This window comes from Triturus cristatus, chromosome 7 (assembly GCF_964204655.1).
Source record: "Triturus cristatus chromosome 7, aTriCri1.1, whole genome shotgun sequence".
NCBI classification, from domain to species: domain Eukaryota; kingdom Metazoa; phylum Chordata; class Amphibia; order Caudata; family Salamandridae; genus Triturus; species Triturus cristatus.
The window spans coordinates 1,151,187,939-1,151,215,190 of NC_140590.1; the positions used below are offsets into that span (position 1 = coordinate 1,151,187,939).

A 27,252-nucleotide genomic window follows, 5' to 3' on the forward strand; every position below is an offset into this window, starting at 1 on the left:
TTCTAAAGGTTTATCCAACCATGCCACTCAAGGCATTGTTCATCCTGCACAAGCCACTGTTCATCCTGCACAAGCCACTGTGAATGTGCTATCTGATGAGAATGCTGTTTGTGCCATTAACTCCAAGCAAACTGCAGAGAAGAAGTTTCCTAGGAATCAATCTATCAGAAGTCATTTGATTTGCTTTCGTTGTGGTTCTAGGAACCATATAGGGAACAATCCTAACTGACCAGCCATTGGCAAGAAATGCGTTGTGTCGCAAATTCGTTCATTTCCAAGGTGTGTGCAAGGGAGGGTCTAATACAGCGTCCAATAGCAATACAACCCTCAGTAGAGTTAAAGTTTACAATATTTGTTTAGACACTCTTGATATGCAAGAATGTACATCTCAATTTGCTAATGTTTTACTTACTGTTGATATTCCTGACTTAAAAACACATACTTTCAAGCCTCTTAAAGGTCCATTAGTGGATGTTATTATTGATGGAAAAGGTATTTTGGTCATGGCCGATTCAGGAGCTCCTGTTACTATTCTTGCGGATCGCACTTTTTACAAGTTATGGCCCAACAGCATGCCACTTTTAGCACCTGATATCAGTCACAAAGCTTTTGGAGAACAGGACTTTGATCTATTGGGCTACTTTTGGGACAATGTGGAATGTTTGGGTAGATCTGCAAGAACCAAGATTTATGTGAGAGTCAAAGGAAGAGACATCATAGGATGGAAGGATCTTGCTCTCTTAGGGATCATTTTGTGTCCAGGACAAGATCCTCCCATTATTTTGGGAAATCTTCCCACTAACATTCTATCTGTGGGGCAACATGAGTCGGCAGTTGACAAAGTGGTGCAAACTTTTCCTGATGTTTTCAAAAATTCTGTGGGAACGGTAAAATGTTTCGAACACTCCATTAAGCTCAAAAAAGACGCTGTACCTGTTGTACATACAGTTAGACCTGTGCCTCTCAGCATCGGGATGAGTTAAAATTGTTATTGTCAAATCTACAATCTGAGGGTATCATTTCTCCAATCGAATGGATTTCTCCAGTGGTTTTGACCAAGAAGAAGACTGGGGTTCTTAGGTTATGTGTGGATTTGAGATCCCTGAATCAAAATATTCTTGTGGATTGTCACCCCCACCTCACATCCATGAGATGTTAGCCAACATTGGCAAATCCAAGTTCTTTGCTACAATTGATTTACATTCTGCTTACCACCAAATTCAACTTTCTCAAAGTTCTCAAGCGCTTACTGCTTTTGTGACACCATTTGGTGCCTTTGAGTATTTGAGGTTACCTTTTGGTCTTGCTTCTGCTACAAGCGTCTTCCAAAAGTTGATGGACAATCTGTTTGGTGGCTTTCCCAAGTGCAAGCGTTTCAAGACGATATCTTGATCCATACAGAAGCCAAGGAGGAACACTTACAGATTTTAGAGAAAGTTTTATACATATTACAAGAGAAGGGAATGACTGTGAAAGCTAATAAATGCAGGCTACTGGTTAGTGAGGTGGAGTATTTTGGACACCTCATTTCCAGTGCAGGTATCAAACCCAAATTTTGCAATGTGGAGGCAATTCGCAATGCTCCTCCACCCATTGACAAAGATGCCTTACGTTTGTTCCTTGGACTCTGTGAATACTATGCCATGTTCGTTTCTTGGCTATGCTCATTTAGTCCAACCTCTGAAGTGTCTTCTCAAAAAAGGAACTACATTTTTATGGAATGATACCCTACATGATGTTTCTGAGAAGGTAAAACTTTTGGTCATAAACGCACCTGCATTACATCCCTGTGTTCCAAATGGCAATTCTTTTTATAACTTTAGAAGCCAGTCAAAAAGGTCTTGGTGCAGTCTTTGGACAATGGGTTGATGGTAAGGAGAACACTATTGCTTTTGCTTCTCGTGCTTTAACATCTAGTGAATGTAAACACAGCACAATTGAAAATGAGGCCCTTGCCATTGTTTGGGCGGTTCAGAAATCCAAAACATATATTTGGGGCACTCGTTGTGCAGTTTTTACTGATCATAAACCTTTGTTTTTTTATTGTCTGGAAATAGATTAGGAAAATCCTCTGCAAGATTTGTGAGATTACTATCAAAGTTACAAGAATATAATCTTGGATTAAAAATATTCAAGGAGGAAAAAACATCCGAATAGATTGCCTTTCTCGCATTCCACTTCCTGATTGTAGTGAAGGGGAGGATGATTTCCACAAAGACTGCGTTGTAGGTTTGATAGATACAGTTTTCACCTGTAGTGGTAGCATCACACAAGACGAATGGTCCACTGCCATGGTACTGGATGAGTCTTTAAAAAAAGTAGAGTTGTTTATCAAGAGTAAATGGCCAGTTAGTAAAAGTCTCGGCAATGATTTAAGATGTTTCGCTCAAGTGAAGAATTGTCTTTTGAGAATGGGATTTGTGTGAGGAATGGTCTTTTTGTACCTCCTGTTTCTTTGAGAGAAAGGATTATCAACATGGCTCATAAGGGTCATTTAGGGGTTTCTGCTACATGCAAAAATTAAAGGATATTTACTGGTGGCTAGGCATGGACAAACAAGTACCTCTTTTTGTTGACAGCTGTACTAGTTGTGTTGTATCAGACAAACACTGGAAATTAAGCAAGAAACCTTTGTATCCAGTTCCTTTTCCAGATTCCCCTTGGGAAACAATTGCTTTAGATTTTTCCGGGCCATTCAATTTGTTGCCTTCAGAGAAGAGGTACTGCTTGGTCGCTATTGATTAGCACTCAAAGTGGATATATTATTATTTTGTGCAAGCTACTAATTCATCTGCTGTTATTTCTTTTCTTGAAAGTCTATTTCGGATTGAGGGTGTTCCGCTTTGTGTTGTCACAGATAATGGCCAATCTTTTCTATCTCCTCAAGTTACTAGTTTTCTAGGAAGTTTTGAAGTGAAACACTGCCAGGTTGCCTTGTACAGTCCATCTTCCAATGGACTTGTCGAGAGAGCTAATCGCTTTGTTAAGGAAGGCGTTCAAACTGTGGGAGATTTTTTACAAAAAAGGTTTGGGCCTATCTGACTGCTACACATTTCACCACTGGTGTAACACCTATCAAGGCACTCAGAGGTAGAGAAGCTAGATCCAACCTGATGCCTATGGGGTTTAGTGACTTAGCAGTGGGTTCTGCTTTGTCTAAAAAAAGAAATTCTTTGGAAGATCTTCAACTGGTTAAAGACAGGGTTGCTGCCAAGCAGCTACTGCAGAAGACATGTTATGATGGCGTTTCTAAATTTAAATGTGCTGATGTAGCAGTGAATGATTGGGTGCTGATCAAGAAGCCTTACAAAGTTTGCCAAGGTCAATCTAAATTTACTTTACCTGTTTGTGTTATCAGAGTCACCGAACCTTCTGTTTGGTTAGAAGGTAGAGGTTGGCGGAACAAGGACAATTTTATCAAACTTACTGACACACAGGCTGAGATTTAAAAAAATCTTTATGCTAATAGGTCTGATGAAGACGATTCCGATTTTACTTTTGGTCCTAGTTTTGATGTGGTAGATTTCCCAAGTGTCCTAAGTGATAACTCTAGGGGAGCTATGCTTTCTTCTTCTTTTCCAAACTGTTCAAATTTTGGTTCTCCACACTCTTCCTCACTTGAGGGGGGGAACTGCTCGCAACCAGCGGGCCTGTAGGTTACCCATCAAATTGCGAGACTATGTTTTATATTGATGCTCCTGTTTTTCTTTTTTTGTTGGTTTTGTTTGTGTTTAATGGGAGGGGGGGTGGTAAGTGATTCACTGTTTCTTTAATGTTAGAATGTATTTGCATGGAACACTGTATATGTCATTCTCTGTTCTACCCTGGCTTGGAAAAGGAGACGCCTCTGCGAGTTTCAGTATCCAACCCCACCACACGCTGCCTGTGGCTGTGCTCACCTGAAACTGCTGCAGTTTGTTTGCTGCAGTTTGTTTTCCCCTAACTCGCACCGCACACTCCATGCCTGGCACACCCGCCACCTCAACTGGACTATCGCTGCTTGCTATGCTCGCTAGTTGATTCCATTTCCTGAGCGCACAACTCTCTTTATGACGTTTTCTGTTGTGATTGGCCCCTTGTATGGGGTGGAGTTACAGACCTCTATAATGGGATTGTATCTTTGAGTCCTGTCTCTGCAGGTGAATGACATGGTTGCCCCTGGGTTACTGTTCGTTACTTTGGACCTGATTCACAAAGATTCTTCTGTGAGTAGATGTGATTATCTAATTTGCAAATGGGACCTGTTATTTTTCTTGGTTTTTTTGTGTCTGATTATAGAGCAAAATACCTTTTTAAGCCTCTTGTGTTTTTTCTCTTTATAATCGTCGACTTTCTATTTACAAGTGTGCCCTTCTCTATTTCTATGCCCCTCTTGGGAAAATGCCCCTTTCTAATTCCATAGTATTACAGACCAAAAGAACAGGTGCACAGCAATAGACAAGTTTTAGCGGCATTCGAGCAACAGTGGACACAGCTACTCGCCGAAAAGTGCTTCAACGCCTCGTCAGGTGTAGTAAGCGCTATATAATTACAATATTGTCTCTATCTGCATTGTATACCATGAAGACCGGCAGGCAGAGACTGATAAAGCAACCAAAACTGATAGCATTACAAGAAGCAATACAGAAACTAAAGTCACTTTGTTCATGTTTACAAGTCATAGTGATTTCTGGAAGAACCTTTGTAAAGCGCACTGACTGAGTATCCTTGAGAAAGCAATGCATGTTGCAAACCATGTCTGCTGAGTAGCCACAACCAAAGGTAACGATAAATCACATTGCAAAAACATTGCAAGATACATTTTGCAAGAAAATATTAGTATTCCTCCCACTGCAAATACATAAAACAGCACTAGAGAAGTGTTGTATTCAACTTCTGCCACACAGCTCACACAGTCAACTCCTTTTTAGGTCGAGCATTTGAGACCTCTTGTATATACTTTAGTATATACGTATATGTGTATGTACTTTGTGGGCTCTGGAGATCAGCCCTAGGACTTGTCTGCTTCCGCTTAGGAACTTTTTTTTTGTCTGTTCAACAGCCTGTATTTGACTGTCTTGTTAGAAAACGACCAGCAGAGGTCAGTAAAATACCAGAATTGCTTTCTGCTTAGGGACTTTCTTTTTTTACATTTTTCTGGCAACTGCCTCCATTTAACTTTCTTGATAGAAAACGACCAGCAGGTCAGTAAAATACCAGAATCACTTTAGCATTCTCTAGATTCCAGTCCCTAGAAATTGTCTTCTACAAGCGCTCGTAGACAATAATATTTTTTTTAAATCTTGTGTTTTCAGTGATATGACCAAAGGAGGACCTGATTTTATATTAAAAACAGAGCTTTGGACTATACCATTTCCCGCTGAAAGGCAATATTTCTGTGTCGCACAGTTTGGTGCTTACTTTCCCTCCATGTTAAAGAACAGTAGATGTTTCAGCACCCAGGCTAAAGTGCTACATAGCTAAATACATATAAGGTCCCAAAGCCGAGACTGATTGCATTGCAAATGCTTGTTCAGCTTGTCTCAAACTGGGTGCAAAAACACTCTAGCATAAATGACTTTTGTGTTGAATACTGAATGCGTTTTTTACCTCCCTAAGTTATATACATCGGGCATAAAAGGGAGACTAACTAGCATGTGTCCTATATTAAAATACATTTCAAGTTATGCTACTCTCTAACTTTCGAGTATCAGCTGTTTTGAGCTTTTTTCTTCAGGTGGGGTAGTATATCCAACTCGGGGCGCTATCTTCTGCTGAGTTGTAAATGTGATGAAGTTGAGACCACAGCAAGCACGGGGCATACTTACTGCAGACATTTACTCCGAATTTCTGTCCACTAGGCCACGGTTCATGTTAGGTTGTAGCCAGGTGTTTTTGTTTTGCCCTGATGAGACCCACACGACTGAAGCGCTTACTGTCAACACATTCACATGTTTTTTAGGTCTCGCCTGGCGTAGGCTGCGCGCATGCGCAGTCTCGCTGGCGAGATTTAATGAGATGTGGTATTTTCTGTAAGGGGCATTAAGCCCCGCCCTTCTTTTCCATTGGCTGGCGTCACCGTTTATGCTAAACGGTGGCCAGCCATTGGAAAAAAGCTCCTTGTGACGTTGCTGCTCGGCTTTCTGAGCCATCCCATTTGGACGGCCTCGCCTGCTTTGCGTTGGTCGCAAAAGGTTTCTTATCTTTATGAGGCCAAACACATGGCCCCATAAAGACAAGAAACCTTTTTGCAGGCGAGAAAGCCGAGCAAATACGTAATGGCAAGCGTTTGTTGCATTGTGCTTTTGCTTTCACTGAAAGTGAAAGCACGATGCAAATATAAACAGCGCTATGGCGAGCGCTGGTTTTTTTCGCCTCTCGCTGTATTTCTTCTTGATTGGTCTGGCTTTTTCTACCCACACTCTTTTTCCTTTTCACTTTTATTATTTCTCCCCCTTTTATTTTCCCGGTAAGCTAATTATCATTTTTGACAGCGTTACTTTTCCCGTTCTCTTTATTTCTTCTCCGTTGTTATCCCACGGTCTCCCTTATTGCATTAGTTTCTTTGTGCCTCTCAGTGGCTTTTTCCCGCTACTCCTTCAGTTGCTCTACGCAGTGGTACCTCCTATTGTTGACTGCTCTGCTGTCCTTTAATATTGACCCGGCTACTCCCCTTCTCACGTTTGTACTAACTAGTTCTATCGCTTGGTTTGCCGCATATAATTTTAAAGACACATTGGCGTTTGTACAGCTCCGTATGCCTATGAGTATTATGGATTAACAAATTGCACACGGATTATTGTGCAGATTGACACGAATATCGTCCTCTCACCCTTTATACACTCCCGTCCTTCAACCAGGCAATCCCTGCGCCCCTAACTCCCTTGCACTTATGGAATTCCGTTCATTCCTAATCCCACCCTCTGTCTCCTGATCCTGACTCCCACTCCCTGCTCGCCCGTTCCCGCAGTTTTTTTCCCCGCCCCCCTCCCCTCGCTGCCTGGTTCCCGCCGCTGCTCCCCTGCGGCCCCGCCCCCCGAGCATCCCATTCACCACCTCGCTCCCGCCTCCCAGCTGCCCCTCCCTCCCTCAGCCCCTCTTATGGAGGCCGCACAGCGGTGAGGAGAGCGTACCTTGCCCTGCTAGGTCGCTCCCCAGCCGCTGCGCTGCCCCCCTGAGTGCCGCTCTGGTTCGCCCGCTACCTGATCCTGACTCCCACTCCCTGCTCGCCCGTTCGCCGATTCCCGCCGATTCCTGCCGATTCCCGCTGTTTTTTTACCCGCCCCCTCCCCTCGCTGCCTGGTTCCCGCCGCTGCTCCCCTGCGGCCCTGCCCCCGAGCATCCCATTCGCCACCCCGCTCCCGCCTCCCAGCTGCCCCTCCCTCCCTCAGCCCCTCTTATGGAGGCCGCACAGCGGTGAGGAGAGCGTACCTTGCCCTGCTAGGTCGCTCCCCAGCCGCTGCGCTGCCCCCCTGAGTGCCGCTCTGGTTCGCCCGCTACCTGATCCTGACTCCCACTCCCTGCTCGCCCGATCGCCGATTCCCGCCGTTTTTTCCCCCGCCCCCCTCCCCTCGCTGCCTGGTTCCCGCCGCTGCTCCCCTGCGTCCCGCCCCCCGAGCATCCCATTCGCCACCCCGCTCCCGCCTCCCAGCTGCCCCTCCCTCCCTCAGCCCCTCTTATGGAGGCCGCGCAGCAGCCGCACAGCGGCTGCGCGCAGCGGGCGCGCCGCTGGCGCGCCAAAGGCAAGCCCATCTGCGCCCGTCCGCGCCTGGACCACGCCCAGCGCCAGAACCCCTGGACACCACGCTCGCCACGACGCCAGACTCAGATACGACGCCGACTCCCTCCACGCACTCAATGCCGGCAGACACAACACCTGCTTCCAGGCCGCCCCGAAATGAACCCACGGACCCTTCTCCTGCCGCTTCACCTGCGACAGACCCAGGGAGAGTTTTAAATAACGGACAACTTAAGACCTGCCAATGTTTTAATGCGGCTTTTGTGATGTGGTAGTCTGATGTAAACGAAATTTGCACTGGATTAGATCAACATATGGATGGGCTATGAAACCGGTCATTTCTTTTAAAACTAAAATCGAAGGTGAAATGAAGATCTGACAAGGACACGCGTGGTACGTCTCCTTATGTCCCCTCTTATCTTGCTTGTACAACAGCTGCGCATGTCCTCAACCCTGGAGCCCCTCGGAGTAGACATTGAGAAGCCCTCCCATGGCCTGAAGGGTAGGATGACCAGACGTCCCAGTTTTCCCTGAATAGTCCCGGTTTTCGGTGGACTGTCCCAGTGTCCAGACACATTTCTTTATTTTGAATAAATGTCCCGGTTTTTGGGACAAAGGTCAGGTGATTGCAATTTTAAGGAGAATTGAAAGGAATGATCTCCTTACACAGACTCCTCAGAAGAATGAAAAAATTAGGCAATTTATTCAGTTTCTGTCCTGCAGTACAGGAGGAGTTCGGCTGCATGCTCCCAGCGCTGGGGGGACAGGGTGGGAAGAAGGGTAGTGAGCATAAGGTGGAGTACCTGCCATAGAAAATGTTAAGTAAATGTAGCATTATAAATTTATATTGGGACAGACCAGATATAGAGATAAGACTAAAGGCTTTAGCCCTACTTTTATTTCCAACGTGTCCCGGTTTTTGCTTCTCAAAATCTGGTCACCCTACTGAAGGCGAGCATACATAAACAAAGTCTAGGAAAGAGAAATGCGAAGAACATAAAGTAAAGAAATAACAGTATAATTTATGAACACAGAAAGTGTACCACACAAGATCACGGGACTCACCTATCAACCCCATGTACGACTGCAGGCAACCGTCGCGATGCACGTGAGCGCACGCACCGTGGTCTCGCCCCAGGAACTGACACTGACTCTGGAAATGGGCCAGACGTGACCTGCAAGCAAACAATCACAGGTGACCAGTGCTTTAAATGGAAAAAAATAAGTGCAGGTACTCATTAAATTGAGCTAGAGGCCTGGTAGTGGGCGGGGTTAGAGGCAGGGTGAGACATGATGATACAAAAACACATCTGTTGAGTATTCCTTTTGTCCTTGATAGTTGTCTTAAACTTTTCATATGTGCAGAGAAGGGCATTTACACCAGTTGCAGGACATACCAAAACATGTGAGAAATTTATCTATATTAACAAAATGTTCTAACTCGTTAACACAAAATGAATGTCAAACACCACATGTTAATGTTTGCTTGTTTTGTAATATTTGCAGCTTCTTAATGTCATACTGTTCCTACTATCTTGCATTTAGCGCAATCCTTTTATATTCAAGAGTGCACACACATACACGCAAAACAAGTATTCCATGCATTTCTTTTCAAATACCTCCTGAGTGTCCCGATTCTCTTCCGCTCTGATTTCATTTCTCTCTGACACACAAACATACACACAAACAAGCAAACACTCTCTATTAGTCTTCACAACCTCTCGATGCCTCCCCCTCAATTCTCTCCCATTTGCATCTAACCCCGTCCCACTCTCTTTACCCCCAATTGTATCCTATCATTCTCTACCATCACTCTCTCTATTTCTCCGTACCTCTCTTACTCTTTCCATAGCTGTCTCAATCACTTCCCCATCTCTATCTGCGCTTACCCCTTCTGTCTATCTTTTTCCCCTTTAAACTCTCGTCTACTTTTTCTATCTTTGCCCCTTCACTCTCCACCTTCTCTCACCCCATTATCCGTCCTCTCCCCTCACCAGAAGGCCCCACGGTCAGTAAGCTTTCAGTGGCAGACAGTGAGCACTGCTGGGTCGTGAACATGTGCAGAGTCCAGCAGGGTGGAGGTCAGGGGGAGAACAATACTAGCCTCTGATGGTAAGGTAAGTAGACCACTCTCACCTCACCTGGGCACAAGGGAGTCCACCTAGGTAATCCACACTACCTCATCCCCGCCCATCATGGACTCAATGTCACAGCAGGCGAGCAGGGTGGGGGTTGATTTGCAGGGCAAGTGAGTCAAGGGCAAGACAGTCAAACCCCAGTGAGAGGTCAAGGGGTGAAAATGGACCTTGTTACCTGTGTTCCTAAGTGGCCACTCCTGAGCAGGCTCTCCGCCCCCACCCCCACTCATTCAGTCTGCACACACCACTGTTCCCCAGGCAGAAAGTGTCCCATAGGCTATCTAACAAGACGACCCAGCATGGAGGCTCGGCAGGGGGCTGTTGAGGGCAATGAGAGCTTCCAACTGGGTGGGGAGGGAGCAGAGGCCCACTTGCCACAGCAGCAGGCCGCCAGCAGGCCGTTCAAGCCCCATGGTGCAGCTTGCCGCTTGCCACTGCTGAATGACACGCTAAACACGCTGCTAAAAAACAGGAACACCGCTGTCCCTCGGCATCGGCCCAGTGCCCACCTTATCAATTCGACCCTGAGTACCGGTACCCTCCTTGGCAGTGGAGAAGTGCATTTAAAGCACTGCAGGTGACCAGAGCCAATGAGCACTCCAGGAGAGCAGCAAAAGGTGGAATACTGGGGAGCAGACATAGCTGTGGCATGCCCCTTAGTTAAGAAAATAAATTCACTGCACTTTGATGCCATATTATGTGCCACTGGACAGGCATTTATTACCACAGTGCTCTTTACACTGTTTAATGTCAGCCCGCCACGCCTTCGCTGGAAATAGATTAGAGCTATCCCAAATATGTATTTTGCAATTAAAATATTAATTACTGTGACAAAATAAAAAAGCATTGTAATGGGGCTTGAGAATTTCCCCCCCCCCAGCAATGTAGACTAAAGCTGATATTCAACTATGCCTTTCAGTGTATCGAAATAAAAGCTTGCATTGAAACCATTACTATCGAAACAAACACCTGGAGGTAGAGGATTGCATTTTAAAAAGCCAAAAACTGTGCTCTGATTTGAGACTTTTTATTTTTAGTACTCGTTTATTGCAAGAGAGTCTGGGAGAGGAGGGTATGTCAAGAAATGTTTACCATAAAAATATATTCATTGTTACCTTCTATTTTCTAATACAACAAGGAATCTGTCAGTCTGAGAAACAAGGGCACAGTCGCTAGGAAGGTTAGAATGAGCGAAGAGTTTGAAAAGGGAGCCTCAGAGTGCTGTAGGATTCATTAGGATTTCCATCAAAAACCAGTGATTGGTGTATATCATCATCTGGATATCCACTCCTTCCCACCACTGTGATTCACTCCATCTTGGAGTTTCATTCGTGGTTAGTTAGTAACCGGAGCACATTTTTATGAGGCCCATGGAAAGGGAAGGAGAGAAGGACAGCCAAGCCACTAGTGAGGGCAAGATATGAAATATATACCAAAAAATGATATATAAGTGGTGCAGTGCAGTAAGGTGAAATGTTAAAAAAGGATAAGGAGGAAAAAAGAAAGTTTATTGAGAAATATTCCTGCCAATCCTTATCTAAAAATGGTGCAGAAACAGCTTCTAACAAATAGGCTGTTTGACAATAGGGTCGACATGTTTCAGCCTGCTTGCCTGGAGGGTCAAATGGCTTTCGTCAGGACCTTCATTTTATTATCGCTACTGCAGCAAAAGTGAGTGAGAAAATTATAAATTGTGAGACAGTGTTAAAAAATACAACCTTATTATGGTGTACAACTTCTTCGTATTGTCAGTGTGTTTATGAACATCTGTGGAAATACGAAAAGAGAATCACAAAAACAACACAGTGAGTGAAACCATCGGACAAATTCTCGCTTGAAACGCTGTGCCTTAATCTCAAGTGCTTACCTGATCAGCACGAGAAGTGAGCCTCACCTCACCCGGTAAAGACTCAGGTTAGAAGGAGGCCCCGCCCTACAAAATTGAATAAGATGTGGGGAAAATTCAGTACAATGAACCATGAGATACGATGGTTCAAAATCTATAATTTGAGACATTCTTCTGAATGTCCGTTGTATGCTCAGCTTTGAACGCTGAAGTGACTTCACTCAAGAAAACAAAACCACACCTACAATGATAGACTATGCAGACGCGCAAATACTAGGACACCGGTGGAACACGCAGTGCTCAGTTGCGCCGCATCTGTTACAAAGATTAAGAGTTTCAAAGTTTTGAACTCTAGATCGCTCACCTCTCCGTCGGTACCTCGATGTGAAGTCTGAGCCGTTTGGGAGGTAACCGGCAGCGCAGGTGAGAGGTGTTAAAAAGCATGCCCTTTGGTTAAGCGACGACCTGATTCGTCAACGCTGGGCCAATGGGTTACTGTGTTTGATTCGTTATGGTCTCTGGTTGGGCCCTGGAAAGCCCGAGGTCACGCGGGATTTTCGCGGGATTTCGAGAAAAACTACAAGATTAATCTTTGTAACAGATGCGGCGCAACTGAGCACTGCGTGTTCCACCGGTGTCCTAGTATTTGCGCGTCTGCATAGTCTATCATTGTAGGTGTGGTTTTGTTTTCTTGAGTGAAGTCACTTCAGCGTTCAAAGCTGAGCATACAACGGACATTCAGAAGAATGTCTCAAATTATAGATTTTGAACCATCGTATCTCATGGTTCATTGTACTGAATTTTCCCCACATCTTATTCAATTTTGTAGGGCGGGGCCTCCTTCTAACCTGAGTCTTTACCGGGTGAGGTGAGGCTCACTTCTCGTGCTGATCAGGTAAGCACTTGAGATTAAGGCACAGCGTTTCAAGCGAGAATTTGTCCGATGGTTTCACTCACTGTGTTGTTTTTGTGATTCTCTTTTCGTATTTCCACAGATGTTCATAAACACACTGACAATACGAAGAAGTTGTACACCATAATAAGGTTGTATTTTTTAACACTGTCTCACAATTTATAATTTTCTCAGTCACTTTTGCTGCAGTAGCGATAATAAAATGAAGGTCCTGACGAAAGCCATTTGACCCTCCAGGCAAGCAGGCTGAAACATGTCGACCCTATTGTCAAACAGCCTATTTGTTAGAAGCTGTTTCTGCACCATTTTTAGATAAGGATTGGCAGGAATATTTCTCAATAAACTTTCTTTTTTCCTCCTTATCCTTTTTTAACATTTCACCTTACTGCACTGCACCACTTATATATCATTTTTTGGTATATATTTCATATCTTGCCCTCACTAGTGGCTTGGCTGTCCTTCTCTCCTTCCCTTTCCATGGGCCTCATAAAAATGTGCTCCGGTTACTAACTAACCACGAATGAAACTCCAAGATGGAGTGAATCACAGTGGTGGGAAGGAGTGGATATCCAGATGATGATATACACCAATCACTGGTTTTTGATGGAAATCCTAATGAATCCTACAGCACTCTGAGGCTCCCTTTTCAAACTCTTCGCTCATTCTAACCTTCCTAGCGACTGTGCCCTTGTTTCTCAGACTGACAGATTCCTTGTTGTATTAGTATATTGGATGGGGGATTGAGTCTGTTTTGGTCTTTAAATTTTCCCTCGGACCCCCCCCTTTTTGTTATTATTACCTTCTATTTTCTCACATTACCTTCAGCATTTCATACATTGCACAGATGTTCAGGGGTCCCCGTTAACAACACATGTTGCCAATTGCATTAGTAAAATTCTGTTGCTTTAGAGAGGCCCATGTGAAGTCACGGCAGTAGTTGAGATTGTCACAGAGTGGCGCCCCATAAACACCACCTACTCTCGTGCGGATGGGGTCACCCACGGTTTGGAGACTGCCTCACAGACACGTCTGTAGGCAAATTATAATCGGCCATTGAGGCAGCAGAGCAGAGCTGCGTGGTCAGAGAACGGAAAAAGAGGGAGATGAATGGTGTGGTAACGGAGCCATCCGGCCCGTTCAGCTACGCTGATCACGCACCCACGCACCCGGAGGGCGGGCACGCCCGAAGGCTTAAATAAACGGGCGCAAGACCGCTCGTGGTCTTTGGCCCACACCAGTGACCCTGACTGCTGTGTCCCTTTTGTTGCCTGCAGAACCCCTACACCCTTAGGCCTGCCCCCGCCCCCCATACTCTACTTTGGCGACGAGAGCGGAGCCCACCCGCGCATCGCCCCTCCCGCGCACCTGCTTCGAGGTGATCCTGCTGGCGGTGTTCCGTGCTGTCCGCGGAGGCGGAGCGCTGCGAGCCTCTGCACGCGCGCCCTCGCGCTGGCTGGCTGGGCCGCGTGTGTCATTCCGGAGCCCTGCTGGGAGAACCTCGCCCCGCCCACTGCCGGTAAGCTCGCCCCGGAGGGGGGAATCGGCCCTCGCGAGCCCGGCCTGTGTCTGTGTGGGGAGGGGAGTGCCCGTCGACGATCTGGTGTGCAAGGCCCCGAGGGAGACAAGTGGCAGGGGCGTCCTCGGCGGTGCCTGCCTGGGAGATCGTTCTGCTTTAAAGAAAACAGCCGTTGGTCTCGCCTGCGCGCAGCAACAGCCAGGCAGCCTGCAGCATCCCAAGCGGGGGAGGAGAGTGACAGTGGTCTCGCCCAGAGAGCAGACCTGCAGCCACGGCCAGTGAGGTGGGTGGTGACGAAGAGGTGCAGCAAGCATGACCACCCCTACCACCAGCGGAGGAGGCACTACACAACCGCCACAGCAGCGGGCCGCGCAGCCAGCGCCCGCTGCGCCTGGACATAGTGCGGTAGCCCCGCTGCCCCCGTTTAGCGAGCTGTCGGACCCCTCCACGGCGGCAGTGCGATGGCGCTCATGGATCGGACGGTTGGAGCACTACTTTGTCGGGGTGCGGGAGACGGATGACACAGTCAAGAGGTCTCTCCTCATGTGCTACGGTGGCGAAGAGCTGTACGACCTCTTTGAGACCCTACCAGATAGAGGGAACGCCAACGACTATGCGGGCGCCATAAGGGCCCTAAATCGCCATTTTGACCCCCAAACCAACCCCGACTTCGAGTGGTTTAAGCTCCGCCCGGCGCGACAAGAGGAAACGGAAAGCATCGACGTCTTCTATGCCCGCCTTCGAAAACTCTCGCTATCATGCGAACTACCGGACCAGAGAGCAGAGATTCGGGCGCAGCTTATCCAGGGTTGCAGGTCGGTCCCGTTGCGGCGCCTCATCCTACGGCAGCCAGGCATTTCCCTGGATGACATCTTGATCCTGGGCCGGTCCCACGAGCTATCCAACGCTCGGGCGGACGCGATGGAAGCAGCCCTCAACCGGCCGGCTGCGGCCCCGAAACCGCCGGCAGTCAAGGAGGAGAGGGTGGATGTACTGCAGAGGCGACCGAACCAGCAGCGCGGAGCCTCGAGGGCTCCCCAGAGGGACGCCTGCGGCAACTGCGGCCTAGGTCACCCGCCTGGCGGAAGGTGCATCGCGAGAGGACAGACGTGTCTGAAGTGTGGACGGGCGAACCATTTCGCGAAGGTCTGCAGAGGCGGAAGGGTGCGCAGCGGTGCTGGGGGCCCGCGAGGTGCAGCGGCGAGTGTGCGCCAACTGACATTGGAAGAATCCGCCGCCCTGAGAGACAACACCAAGACGGAATTCGAGGAAGAGGCGGAGGATGACGAAGTATTCTTCGTCTCGTTTGTTGGCAGGGAAGGCACGAGGCGCAGGCCGCCGCCCATGTGTGACATCATGGTGGCCGGGTCCCCGGTGAGCGCTCTCATCGACACGGGGGCGTCAGTAAACGTAATGGATAGCTGCCAGTATGAGAGACTGTCGCCACGACCACCCCTGAGACCCTCCAAAGCCCAAATCTTCACATATGACAGTGACAAGCCACTGTCCCTGCGAGGGGTGATTGAAGTTGAAGTCGTTAGTGACGGCAGGAAGTTGGCCACGACGTTCCACGTGGCGGAAGGCAAGCGGGGCACCCTGCTGAGCTGTCACACCGCCGAAGATCTGGCGCTGGTGTTTTTCGCGAATCAGGTGCATGACCTGCACGCCAGGGAGATGTTGAAGGACTTTCCCATGCTATTCCGAGGTCTAGGATGCCTACGCGGGAAACAGTTCAAACTGCACGTGGACCCGACGGTCCGGCCCATGGCGCTCCGACACAGGAGAATACCATTCCTCCTGAGACCCCGAGTGGAGGAGGAGTTGAAGAAGCTGGAGGACCTGGGGGTGATCGAAAAGGTATCGGGCCCCACCCCGTGGGTGTCCCCCCTAGTAGTGGCGCCCAAACCCAAGCAGCCAGGCGCCATCCGCTTGTGCGTCGATATGCGCCTCCCGAACAAGGCAGTGAAGCGCGAAAGACACCTCACGCCCACCATGGACGATATCGTGGCCGACCTCAACGGCGCACAGTGGTTCACAAAACTGGATCTCAACGCGGGATACCATCAGCTAGAACTCCACCCGGACAGCCGCAACATCACCACTTTCTCCACCCATGTGGGCCTACGGAGATACAAGCGGCTGAGTTTTGGGATCTCGTCCGCGGCTGAAGTGTTCCAAAATGCCATACGGGAGACCCTCTCTGGACTCCAGGGAGTCATCAACTTGAGCGACGATATATTAGTGTTCTCGAAGACTCTGGAAGAGCACCATCGGCATCTTCGAGACACGCTGCAGCGGCTGGCGGACAGTGGCCTCACCCTGCACGAGGCCAAGTGCTCCTTCTACCAGGAGTCGGTCGAGTTCTTCGGCTACGTCTTCTCGAGGGAAGGCTTGAGAGTTGATCCGAAGAAGGCGGAAGCGATCCGAGCAGCCCCGAGGCCCACATCCGCCACCGAGGTCAGGAGTTTTCTAGGGATGGCAACATACTGTGGACGTTTTATTCCCAACTTGGCGTCCCTGTCGGAGCCGCTCCGGCTTCTCATGAAGAGCGGCCAACCCTGGACCTGGGCAGCGAAGGAAGATCTCGCGTTCCAGGCGGTCAAGGACGCGCTCATTGATGACGAGGTTATGGCGTACTTCAGACCCCAAAGGCGAACAGAGGTGGTGGTGGATGCGAGCCCCGTCGGGCTGGGCGCAGTCCTGATGCAGGAGACGGAGGCGAAGGAATGGGTCCCGACCGCATACGCCAGCAGGGCCCTGACGGCCACCGAGATGCGGTATGCGCAAATTGAGCGAGAGGCGCTGGCCATCAAGTGGGCCTGTCAGCACTTTCATCTCTACCTGTATGGTCACGACTTCCGGGTGGTCACCGACCACAAGCCCCTTGTCCCGCTCTTCGCTGGCACGGCACGGTTGGGCCCACCGCGGATCGAGAGATGGGCAGTCCAGCTGCAAGCCTACAGGTTCGAGGTCGTCTTCCGACCCGGCGCCAATAACCCGGCGGACTTTCTGTCCAGACACCCGGGGCCAGCCCAATCGGGCCCCGATCCGTCGGATGAGCGCGGCACGGAAGAGTTCGTCAGGATGGTGTCGCAAGTGGCGTGCCCGGTGGCACTCACGCTGGAAGACATTGGCAAAGCCACGGAGCTGGATGAGTGCCTCGTCAAGGTGAAGCGCACGTTGGCAAACCGCAACTGCCGGAACTTCCTGGACGGGGTGCAAGCCCTCACTGAAGACGAGAGAGTTTTTCGGCAGCAAGTGTGGAAGGCGCAGAGTGAGCTTAGCGAGGGGCCGCACGGAGTGGTCATGAGAGGGGCATCACTCGTCATTCCGAGGAGTCTCCAAGGAGAGGTGGTTCGCCTGGCGCACCAAGGGCATCAAGGCGTCTCCAAGACCAAGGCCAGGCTGCGGAGCAAAGTGTGGTTCCCTCGGATGGATGCCATGGTTGAGGAAGTCGTCCGCAACTGTCACTCGTGCAACATCACCGGGGGCGAGCCGGCACCTCATCCGGTGATCACGGAGGACCCATGTCTAGAACCCTGGTCAAAGCTGTGTATGGATTTTGGATCTTTCCCGGATGGGCGACACACCTTGGTGGTAGTGGATTCGCACTCCAAATTCCCGGTGGTGGAAGTGGTTTCCTCCACAGCGTTCAGCCAGGTGAGAGCGGCACTGGACCGCATATTCGCCATGATGGGCCTACCGGAGGAAGTCAGGTCGGACAATGGGCCGCCTTTTCAAGGAAGAGAGTTCCAAGAATACCTGGCAGCCCGAGGAGTCAGGCACAGGAAGATCACCCCGCAATGGCCCCAGGCTAACGGAGAGGTAGAGCGGTTTATGCGCACGATGAACCGGGCGCTGAGAATAGGAGTGGACCAAGGGGAAGATTTGGATCAATGCCTCTCACAGTTTCTCAGCGCGTACCGCCGGACACCCCACTGTACCACTCAGTGTGCGCCTGCGCACCTCTTGTTCAAGAAGGCCCCCAGGGACAACATCCCGGTGAGTCAGGTGTGGCAGCCTCGACCGCTGGACCAAGGGGCGGCTCAAGACAGAAGGCGGACTTCCAATGAGAATGCCAGTCGGGCGAGGAGGGCCCAGGCGAGGAGTCTCCAGGTGGGGGACAAGGTCATCATGAAAGACCGTTATCCAAACTGGAAATATCGCACCCCGTTTGAACCGGAAGTGTGGGAGGTAGTCAGGGTGCAGGGCACCATGGTGTCGGTCCGGAGAGGAACACGGGCAGTGACTCGGAACACATCCTGGTTCAAACAGGTCACCACGCCCCCCCCGAGACTGACCCGCAGGAGGAGGAACTAGAGGCCAGAGAAGGGGGCAGCTCACCAGGAGGGCAGGCGAGCACACCGCGGAGCGCGCCCCCACCGTCCAGCGTGGAAGAGCGAGAGAACGAGTCCTCTGAAGGTGTGGGGGTACCCAGTGGAAATGGAACCTGTGGGACCGGACGAGGAGACGTCCCCCGGAGCCAGGCGTATGGTCTCCGGCCGAACCCGGCCCCTAATCAGAGACTGAGGGACTTTGCGTGGTGTGCGCAAGAGCCGTACTGTTCCGTAGCGAATGATCTCTATATCTGAAAGATTGGAGGGATGTGGTAACGGAGCCATCCGGCCCATTCAGCTACGCTGATCACGCACCCACGCACCCGGAGGGCGGGCACGCCCGAAGGCTTAAATAAACGGGCGCAAGACCGCTCGTGGTCTTTGGCCCACACCAGTGACCCTGACTGCTGTGTCCCTTTTGTTGCCTGCAGAACCCCTACACCCTTAGGCCTGCCCCCGCCCCCCATACTCTACAAATGGGTCACACAGACTGTTTTTTGTAAAAAAAAAAAAGTAAGTACCAGGGCCCTTCCCAGGAGGTCACTGCAGCCTGCACCACACATTGCCCCTGCAGCGCTGCCAGTGACAGTACTAACATAACATAACACCAAACCGTCACACTCCTACCAGTGTGACAATTCAGACTATTTCAGGCCACACAAAGCTATAAGAATGTCATAAGAGGCTGGTATTATTCATTTTCAATGCCATTTGACTTAATAAACACAGTTGTTGTGCACTCCTCAGACAGCGCCACCATGTGGTGGGCTGTCACTAGAGCCGTTGCTGACAAGTGCAGATGCAGAGCACCGAAAAACCACCGGCTCAGATTAGGCACTGCTGGTACTACAAAATTCTGGAACAGACTCCCGCCTTCCTTGCTTCGGTTAAAAAAAAGAACTTAAAACGGGGCTTTTTTTATAATTAGGATCTTTGTTCTAAATTAGTGCGTACTGGTTTTAAGCTCCTGTTCAACTAGCACCAAGACACCCGAGGGTATTAGTGCGCTGTATAAATTGCAATAACATAACAGGGGAACAGAGCAGGGATAAGATACAGGAGAGCAAAGCAAAGGATAGTGAATATAGGAAAGCATCAGGGGTAGAGTAGAGGACAGCAAAGCGAGGGGATACTGAACGCACAAAAGCAAAGCGAAGAAACATGGAATGAAGGAAAGCAAAGTTAGGATATATGGTACAGAGGAGAGCAGAGCTAGAAAACAGGAAATAAAGGAAATGAGCTAGGGGATGTGGAATATGTGAGTCGAGCCTGGGAGGAGGAAATAAAACAAGAGCTGGTGTGTGTATGTGTGAATACAGGACAGCAAAGCTAGAAAACATGGAATAAAGGAAACCAAAGTTAGAGATGTCCTCTACAGGAGGGCAGAGGTAGGAAACAGGCAGTAAAGGGAAAAACGCCAGTGGGGTGGAATATGTGAGCACAGTCTAGGAAGAGGGAATAAAGGAAAGCAGAGCAGAGGGTGGCTAATGCAGGAGCGAAGAGCTACGGGATGTGGCATATAGGACATTGGAGTTTGGCAACAGATAAAAGAAAAGCAGAGTTACAGGAATAGGAAATACAGGAAAGAAGCACTTGAGACAAGAGGATAGCGGAAAGCATAGCTAGTGGAATGTGGAATACAGGAAAACAGAGATAGGGAAGCAGGAATTTTGAAGGAAAGCTGAGCTGGGATGTGGAAACAGGAGAACAGAGCTTGAGAGAAGGGAATTACATAAAGCAGAGTTAAAGGTGTGGAATACTGAAGTGTGGCTTGGGAATAGGGACTAAAGGAAAGCAGAGACAGGGAATGTGGAATACACGAGCAGTGTCATCTTAAGAATTTTCAGGCCCTGGGCAAGAAATATTTTGGAGTCCCCTGTTAAGATTACATTAGAGTATTATGACCTGTTTTCTAATAATTCAAGCCTAACAGATAGCAAACAGTATTGAATTATATACTTTAACTTTCACGCACAAATAGATGAAAGTCTCTCCTGGCACCACAACATTCCTAAAGATTATACTTGGTAGTGCAAGTCAGTAGAAGGGCAAGGCAGAGAGAGGTTCTGATAGAGAGAGTGGGAGAAAGATCACTTTCCCAGGGGGCCCCTTGGAAAGTGGTAGCCCGGGGCAATTGACCACTTTGCCCATGCCTAAAAGAGTCTCTGTATAGGAGAAAAAACTTAAGCAACATGGAATAGAAAAAAAGAAAAGCTACAGGATTTCAGGAAAGCTGGGCTAAGAAACAGGCAAACAGAGGTGTGTAAAACTAGAGCAGAGCTTAGTAAAAGTGAATAAAGGAGAGCCAGCGGGAAGTTGAGTACAGGAGAATGGAGGTTGGTAAGGGGGCATAGTCAGAGGTTGGGGATAGTTACCCTGGTAGTATAGTTTTTGCTCCTGTATACAGCTCACCCATACAATCACGGGATGGGGATAGTCGCTCTTTTCTTCAGAGGATTAACACCCCTGAGTACATCTCAGGCATACATACACAGGGTGGGGATAGCTACTCATGGGATTAGAGAATTTCACTTCTACGTACAACCCACCAGTAAATGCACAGTGGTCATTCAAACGGTCCAACATGTCTTGATCATAATATCTGTGTCAGATGATATCTTATATCACTGTGCTTCTTATTCCCCTATGATTAGTGTTCAACCTGTCAGCCCTAGGGTGGACGTTTTACCTACCCCCCTCCCGTTCTTGCTGAAGTTCCTTTTTGTTGGCTTGAGGACTGCTAAACAGTGCTAGAGTACTTACTCTTTAAAACATAGTACAATTAGCCTACACCTGATTGGCACATCTAATTTACTTATAAGTCCCCAGTACAGTGGTACAACTTGTACCCAGGGCCAGTAAATTATATGCTACTAGTCGGCCTGAAGCACTTATTGTGTCATTCACTTAAGTAGCCCTTTAGGGCATGTCTCAGCCTGACATTGCAGACGGTGTGTGGTTTAAAACTGCCAATTTGACCTGTCGAAATAAACCTTTAGCCAGGCCTACATCTCACCTTTTAATACATATAAGTCAATCCTAAGGTTCCCCTAAATGTAGGCCCTTAACAGGCAGTAGGGCAGGGTGCAGTGTACTTGAAAAGTTTGTTAAGTACTTTCAAGTTTTACATATCCTGTTAGTGATAAACTCCTACACATGTTTTTCACTATTGTGAGGCCTACCTCCCCTATAGGCTAACATTGGGTTATGTTATTACTTTTAATAAGTGATAGATTTTGCTTGTAACAAGTAGAAATGTCATGTTTGGTCCCTAAAGAATTGTAATTAAAAATTCTCTTTAATGAAAAAAGTTAGATTTTATGTCACGATTCTAAAAAATGTCACTTTTTGGAAGTTGGCATTTCCATGTCCTTACTATTTGGTGCCTGCATCCTGGGTTCTTGGTCACATGACTGTGATTAGCTTGGCAGTTGGCCTTTGTTTATTCCTCCCAGACAGTGAAACAGTGAGACAAAGGGGGACTAGGTGTTGGCAGGATGGGACATCCTGCCAGTGTGAGTGAGGAATAGCTGTTCCTTGCCCCACTTTCATTTCAAAGGAGCTGCCTCATCACACACACAATGAAGTTCACACTAGCCTTTGTCGACCCGACCCCTTGGAGCCTAGGCAGGAAGAAAAGGAAATTCCAGAACCATCTGTGGGGGGAAAACTCCAGAATTTTCTCCCACTTCGAAGCTGGCCCCAGGTATAAAAGCAGTACCCTCAGACTCACTCTTCAGTTCACTCCTGGACCTGTGGGGGACACTCAGACGGCCTGCCCTGTACTTCAGAAGACACACAGGCTGCAGTGTCAAGCCTGAGCAATTTTCACTGCAGTCTCTCCCATGACCCTGCCCCTGACTCTGATGGCCACTACCACAGTAGGCATGCACAGGACCATCTTGAAATGGCTAGAGCTTGTGTGTTTTTCTGTTAAAAATGAAAACACAGATTGCTGTTTCGGCAGGTAATTATCGGCATTTTTGGTTTAAAGCGACAACTGGAAAGGATACTGATCATTAAAGAGACAGGTATTTAATGTATGAAAGAACATTTTGAATTCCACTGGTAACGGAAGGATACTGATACAATTAATAACTCAACAGCAATCAAACATATAATGACAGAAGAGATCTGCTAATCTACTGGTCACTGAATTACTTTAATATCGTCCACCCTGGAGGTCCCACATCGCCACAGTCTCTGATCACTAACATCTTATATTGTCAATCATATAAAAAATGAATATATCGCAGTGCATCCTGGCAAATCACACTACTTGACGGCCATAATGGCAAGCGTGTACAGGAAGACTGAAACACAGTTATTCCAGGAAGATGACTGACTCACTTTTCTCTTTATCTACACATTGTCACATCTCACATTTCCTTAAGCTCTCACAGTGGATGAGGCCCTGCCACAACCAGCATACGACCCCAGACTGAGAACTTTAAAAATTACAAACATAATAAAGGGACATGCAGAGTGAACTAGAGCTGCCAGCATAACCCACACTATAAAATGTGAATCTGTCGCTCACATTTCATCATCCATTACACTTGCAACCACTGCGTATCATGACATGATAAATGCACCTCAGAGTTTATCGTACACAATATGAAAACACTTCCCACATAGGCTCTAAACAAAGTTAACACCCCTCCAACCATACTCCCTGCTTGATGTAGCTGGCTATCCATGGCGGTAAGTGCTTCGGCACCTCACAAAGGGGTAGTTTGTGCTAAAAGCAGAGCTAGCAAATGGGAGTGCGGGGAAGCAGAAGTTGGGAATGGGGCAATACAGGACAACAGAGATAGGGGAATAAAACACAGGAAAACAGTACTAGGAAAGAAGGGTATAGAGAGTAGCAGTAGAGATGGAATACACAGAGGCAAATACTAGCTTTCGAATATAGGAGAGCAACCCTAGGAGAACAGGGACTTCAGACAAGTGTAGCTTTGTATATTTGGGAACGGGGAAGGGTACATATCAGGGGAAGGGTACATATCAGGGGAAGTGTAACATTAAAATCATGGGAATGGGTAACACGGCAAACTTTAGTTAAAGGTGAACCCTGCTATCTTTGAAGCATAGGTAGGCCAATGAGAAGTGGAAACAGTACCTACACACGTGGTCCCGGTCATGTTTGCAGGAGTCCATCAGCTGCAGACAGTTGCGCTGCTTGGGTTCCTCGTGGGCGCACTGCGGCACAATAGTATTGCGCCGGCGCTCTGCGCACTGTGCATCCTCGCATGCGCAGAAGAGCATGGACCTGGTAAAGTCCTCTGGAACCTTCTCGAAGAAGTGCCGCAGCTGCCGGTGGCACTTGCGCCGGTCACAGGACTCTCCTGTGCTGGTGGCACTACAGGCAGACACATAGTCATTGCGGTTCTTCCGGCATCGTCGGTTCGCCACGCACACGTGCGCCACATCCAGACACTGATTGTGCCCACGGCCAAGAGAATCTGGAAAATCCCAAACATGTTACCGTTAACCTTACTTTGATCGTCATCCAAGGTTTACGCCCAGGAGAGTCCCTATTACTTCTTAGCTCTGTTCGCTCCTTCTTTTATTTACTGTTATTTGTGCTAAAATAGATAATTTATCTGAAGTATAGGCACTCCATGCATGGGGACCATATCTTACGAAATGTATGGGGGAATCCTCTACCATCATAGACAGCTCTCTTAGCATCAAAATACCAGTCCACACCTTTACTGTCAGAGTCTGTGGGCTGCCCCATTTTTGGGCAGTGTCTCCCCTTAGTCATCACATAGCACATGTCTGCACACAGTGTTGATGCTGTGTACATCCTGATCCTCCAATGCTCCCTGTAATGTTGTATTGTTTAGTTTTCATCGTCTCCCTATTTTACCCGCAAACTGTTTCTGGTTTTGTACTGTCTGTGGATAGGACCATAGTATGTATGGAAAATAACAGTGCCCTTCACACACTCTGAAACAGGTGTCATTATTTATACAATCAAACTTCAGCAGATGTGATCTTTCACAGTATGTCTTAGGTAGGGTTTTTACCTCCTCTAAGTGAAAATCTGACATGATTTTGCTATGATTGCCCCCTCTCTTGCGAACGCTAAAGCTTCAGCCCAGGTAGCCCCATCGCGTTAACAGACAATCCTTTCTTATTTGCTTTTCGGATCTAGATTATAGTAATCTTCCCTCTATTGGGTAATCTTCCTGTAGGGTTTCATCTCCTATCTCTTCGTGTGCCAGCGCATGTTTTAAATGTATGTACCTATAAATTTGGATTTGTTTACCTTGAATTCTGCATGCAATTTGTTAAAGGATCTGATGGTGTGAGTCCCATATGTCACCCAGTTGAAAGATTCCTATTATCCCTAAATTGTATCCCCGCAGTGCATAGAGCGTCGCCTCCTCTATCAACCTCAAAACTTTAAAAATAAAACAATAATAAAAGTGTTTATTATGGTTTTATTTTTCTTACAATAGCTGAGGCTTGGGGGCAGGCCGTCATGGAGGGGGAGTGGTGGGCAGAGCACTGTTGTCAGTGCGCATGACGGTTTGGCCGCTGCCTCAGGCTGGCCAAACCGTCATGCACACTGAAGCTGTCTCCAACCCGAGCTGCGTTGGATAGAGCGAGCACAGGCTCCCAGTCTCGCTGGGAGTGCAAATCATCGGCGCTCAGGCCAATCCTGAAGCTGCTTTCAGCAGCATGAAAGCAGCCTCAGGTTTGACCACAGGGAATACTGAGAGCCTGTGCTGGTGAAGATGAAACAGAAGAGCGGCGCCACGGTGCTGCGGCAGGTAAGTTTTGTTTGTGTGTGTCTCGTTTGTCTGTCGTCCGTCCTCACCTCCGCTCACCCCTGCCCCTCCACTCTGCTGGGAAATGAGCTGCTCTCTAAGCCTACTACTTGCCCAAAGTGGTGTTTCTTCATTGAGCCTTTTTCTGCCAATCATTGTCTTTATTTGTTCTTTCCCGTAAGCCAACTAGTGTAAAGGTAGCTTCTGGGATTCCAGGCTCGAGGTTCCCTTCATATAGTGTGTGAAAATTGCCCTTATGTCCAAACGCCATCCTATCTAGTTGTGCGACTGGTTCGTTTGGAGGTGTGAATGCCCAGTAATTCATCGTCGACAGTTGTGCTGCTTCATAATATTGTCTATTAATAGGTAATGCGACCCCCCCCCCCCCTTTCTTAAGTGATATGCTGTGTAGTGGATTAAGGAAACACTGCCATTTTTACATATACATGGGTTTCTTCTTAAAGTTGCCTTCACTCTCACACAATGACTTTTGCCACACATTTGCAACCGTGAAAGTGTGGATTAGTTTCTATGAAACTATACATGCTTACAAACCAACTTTGTAATCGAATCAGTCTGGCACCATCTCCACGGTTATGCTGTCCACAAATTTGCAGTTCCTACCGTAGAATGGAAACTACACCACACCGCCACTCCACTCCATTTTATGCCACTCTATGCCGCTTAACTCAAGGTCACTTCACTCCAATCTACGTAACTCCACTCTATGCCACTCCACTCTATGCCACTTCACTTCACTCTACGGCTCTACTCCACTCTACGCCATTCTGTTCTACAACACTCCCCTGTACAACACTCCAGTCTACGACACTCTAGGTCACTCTATGCCGCTGTACTCTACACTACTTTACTCAGCGCTACACCACTCCAATACTACATGATGACACTTTACTCCACCACTCTTTTCCCCTCCACACTATGCCTCTTCACTCTATGCCTGCCCCTCTATGACCCTCCGCTCTACGACCCTCTGCTCTACAACACTCTACTCTATGAACCTCAGCAACACTCGACGCCCGTCCACTCTATATCCCTCCAAACTATGCCCCTCCACTCTACGACACTCCGCTTTATGACACTCTTCTCCACTCTACGCCCCTCCACTCTACGACTCATTAGCCCACTCTCCTCTATGCCCTTCCACTCTACACTCCTCCACTTTACGCCCCTCCAATCTATGACCCTCTACGACACTCTACAACACTCCACTCTACAACACTTTACTCCACTCTACGCCACTCTATACCACTTCACTCTAGGACACTCTACTCCACTTTACTCCAGTCTATGACACTCCACTCTACTCTACGACACTCTACTCTATGACACTCTACTCCACTCTATTTCACTCCACAACACTCCACGACACTTTATGACCCTCTAATCCACTCCATTCCATGACACCCCCCTCTTCTTAACTGCACTCTACTCTGACACTCTACTCCACACTGTGCCACTCCACTCTACAACACTCCACTTCACGCTACTCTCTTCTAAGCCACTAACTTTTAGCCATGCTGAACAGCGGCCACGTTGATGTACACCATGTCTAAAACACACTGGCATAGCTAATAGCTCTTGCATTGCTGAGATTATTAACTTTTCCAATATTTATGTACTTTGCAGTTTTTCTGCCTTCAGCTTTATTTGTGAATAAATTAAAATTTCTTCGCCACTAAACACCTCCTCCTTACTACCGCTCCTCTCTCCCACTCCACCAGTGTCTATGGATATGCCCGTGCTGTAGCTAGTGAAAGGAGTTTTGGGGCGGCCATGAAGCAGACTGAAATTTCCGTTTATGTACTGGACCATAAACTTTTCCCGGGCCTATTAATCTTTAAGCACGGCATTAAATGTTACTTACATCCACACACTGTATTATCACACAGCCAGGAGATGATATGTATTGTACTGCTGCATGTCCTGAGCACATGCAGCAGACATACGCGCTGCCCCCTGGGAAGACACAGTTGATAATGTGA

General features: G+C 48.1%; 1 protein-coding gene across 1 annotated transcript in view; it reads right to left on the reverse strand.

The window, feature by feature from the left end:
• GFRA3 (GDNF family receptor alpha 3) overlaps positions 1 to 27,252 on the reverse strand; it is a 141,377-nt gene that overhangs the window by 46,309 nt on the left and 67,816 nt on the right. The window contains exons 4-5 of the mRNA XM_085618380.1: positions 23,590 to 23,932; positions 8,783 to 8,892 (exon numbers count right to left, since the gene is read on the reverse strand). Of these exons, the coding sequence (XP_085474506.1) occupies positions 8,783 to 8,892; positions 23,590 to 23,932 (453 nt within the window). The remainder of the gene's footprint in view (positions 1 to 8,782; positions 8,893 to 23,589; positions 23,933 to 27,252) is intronic.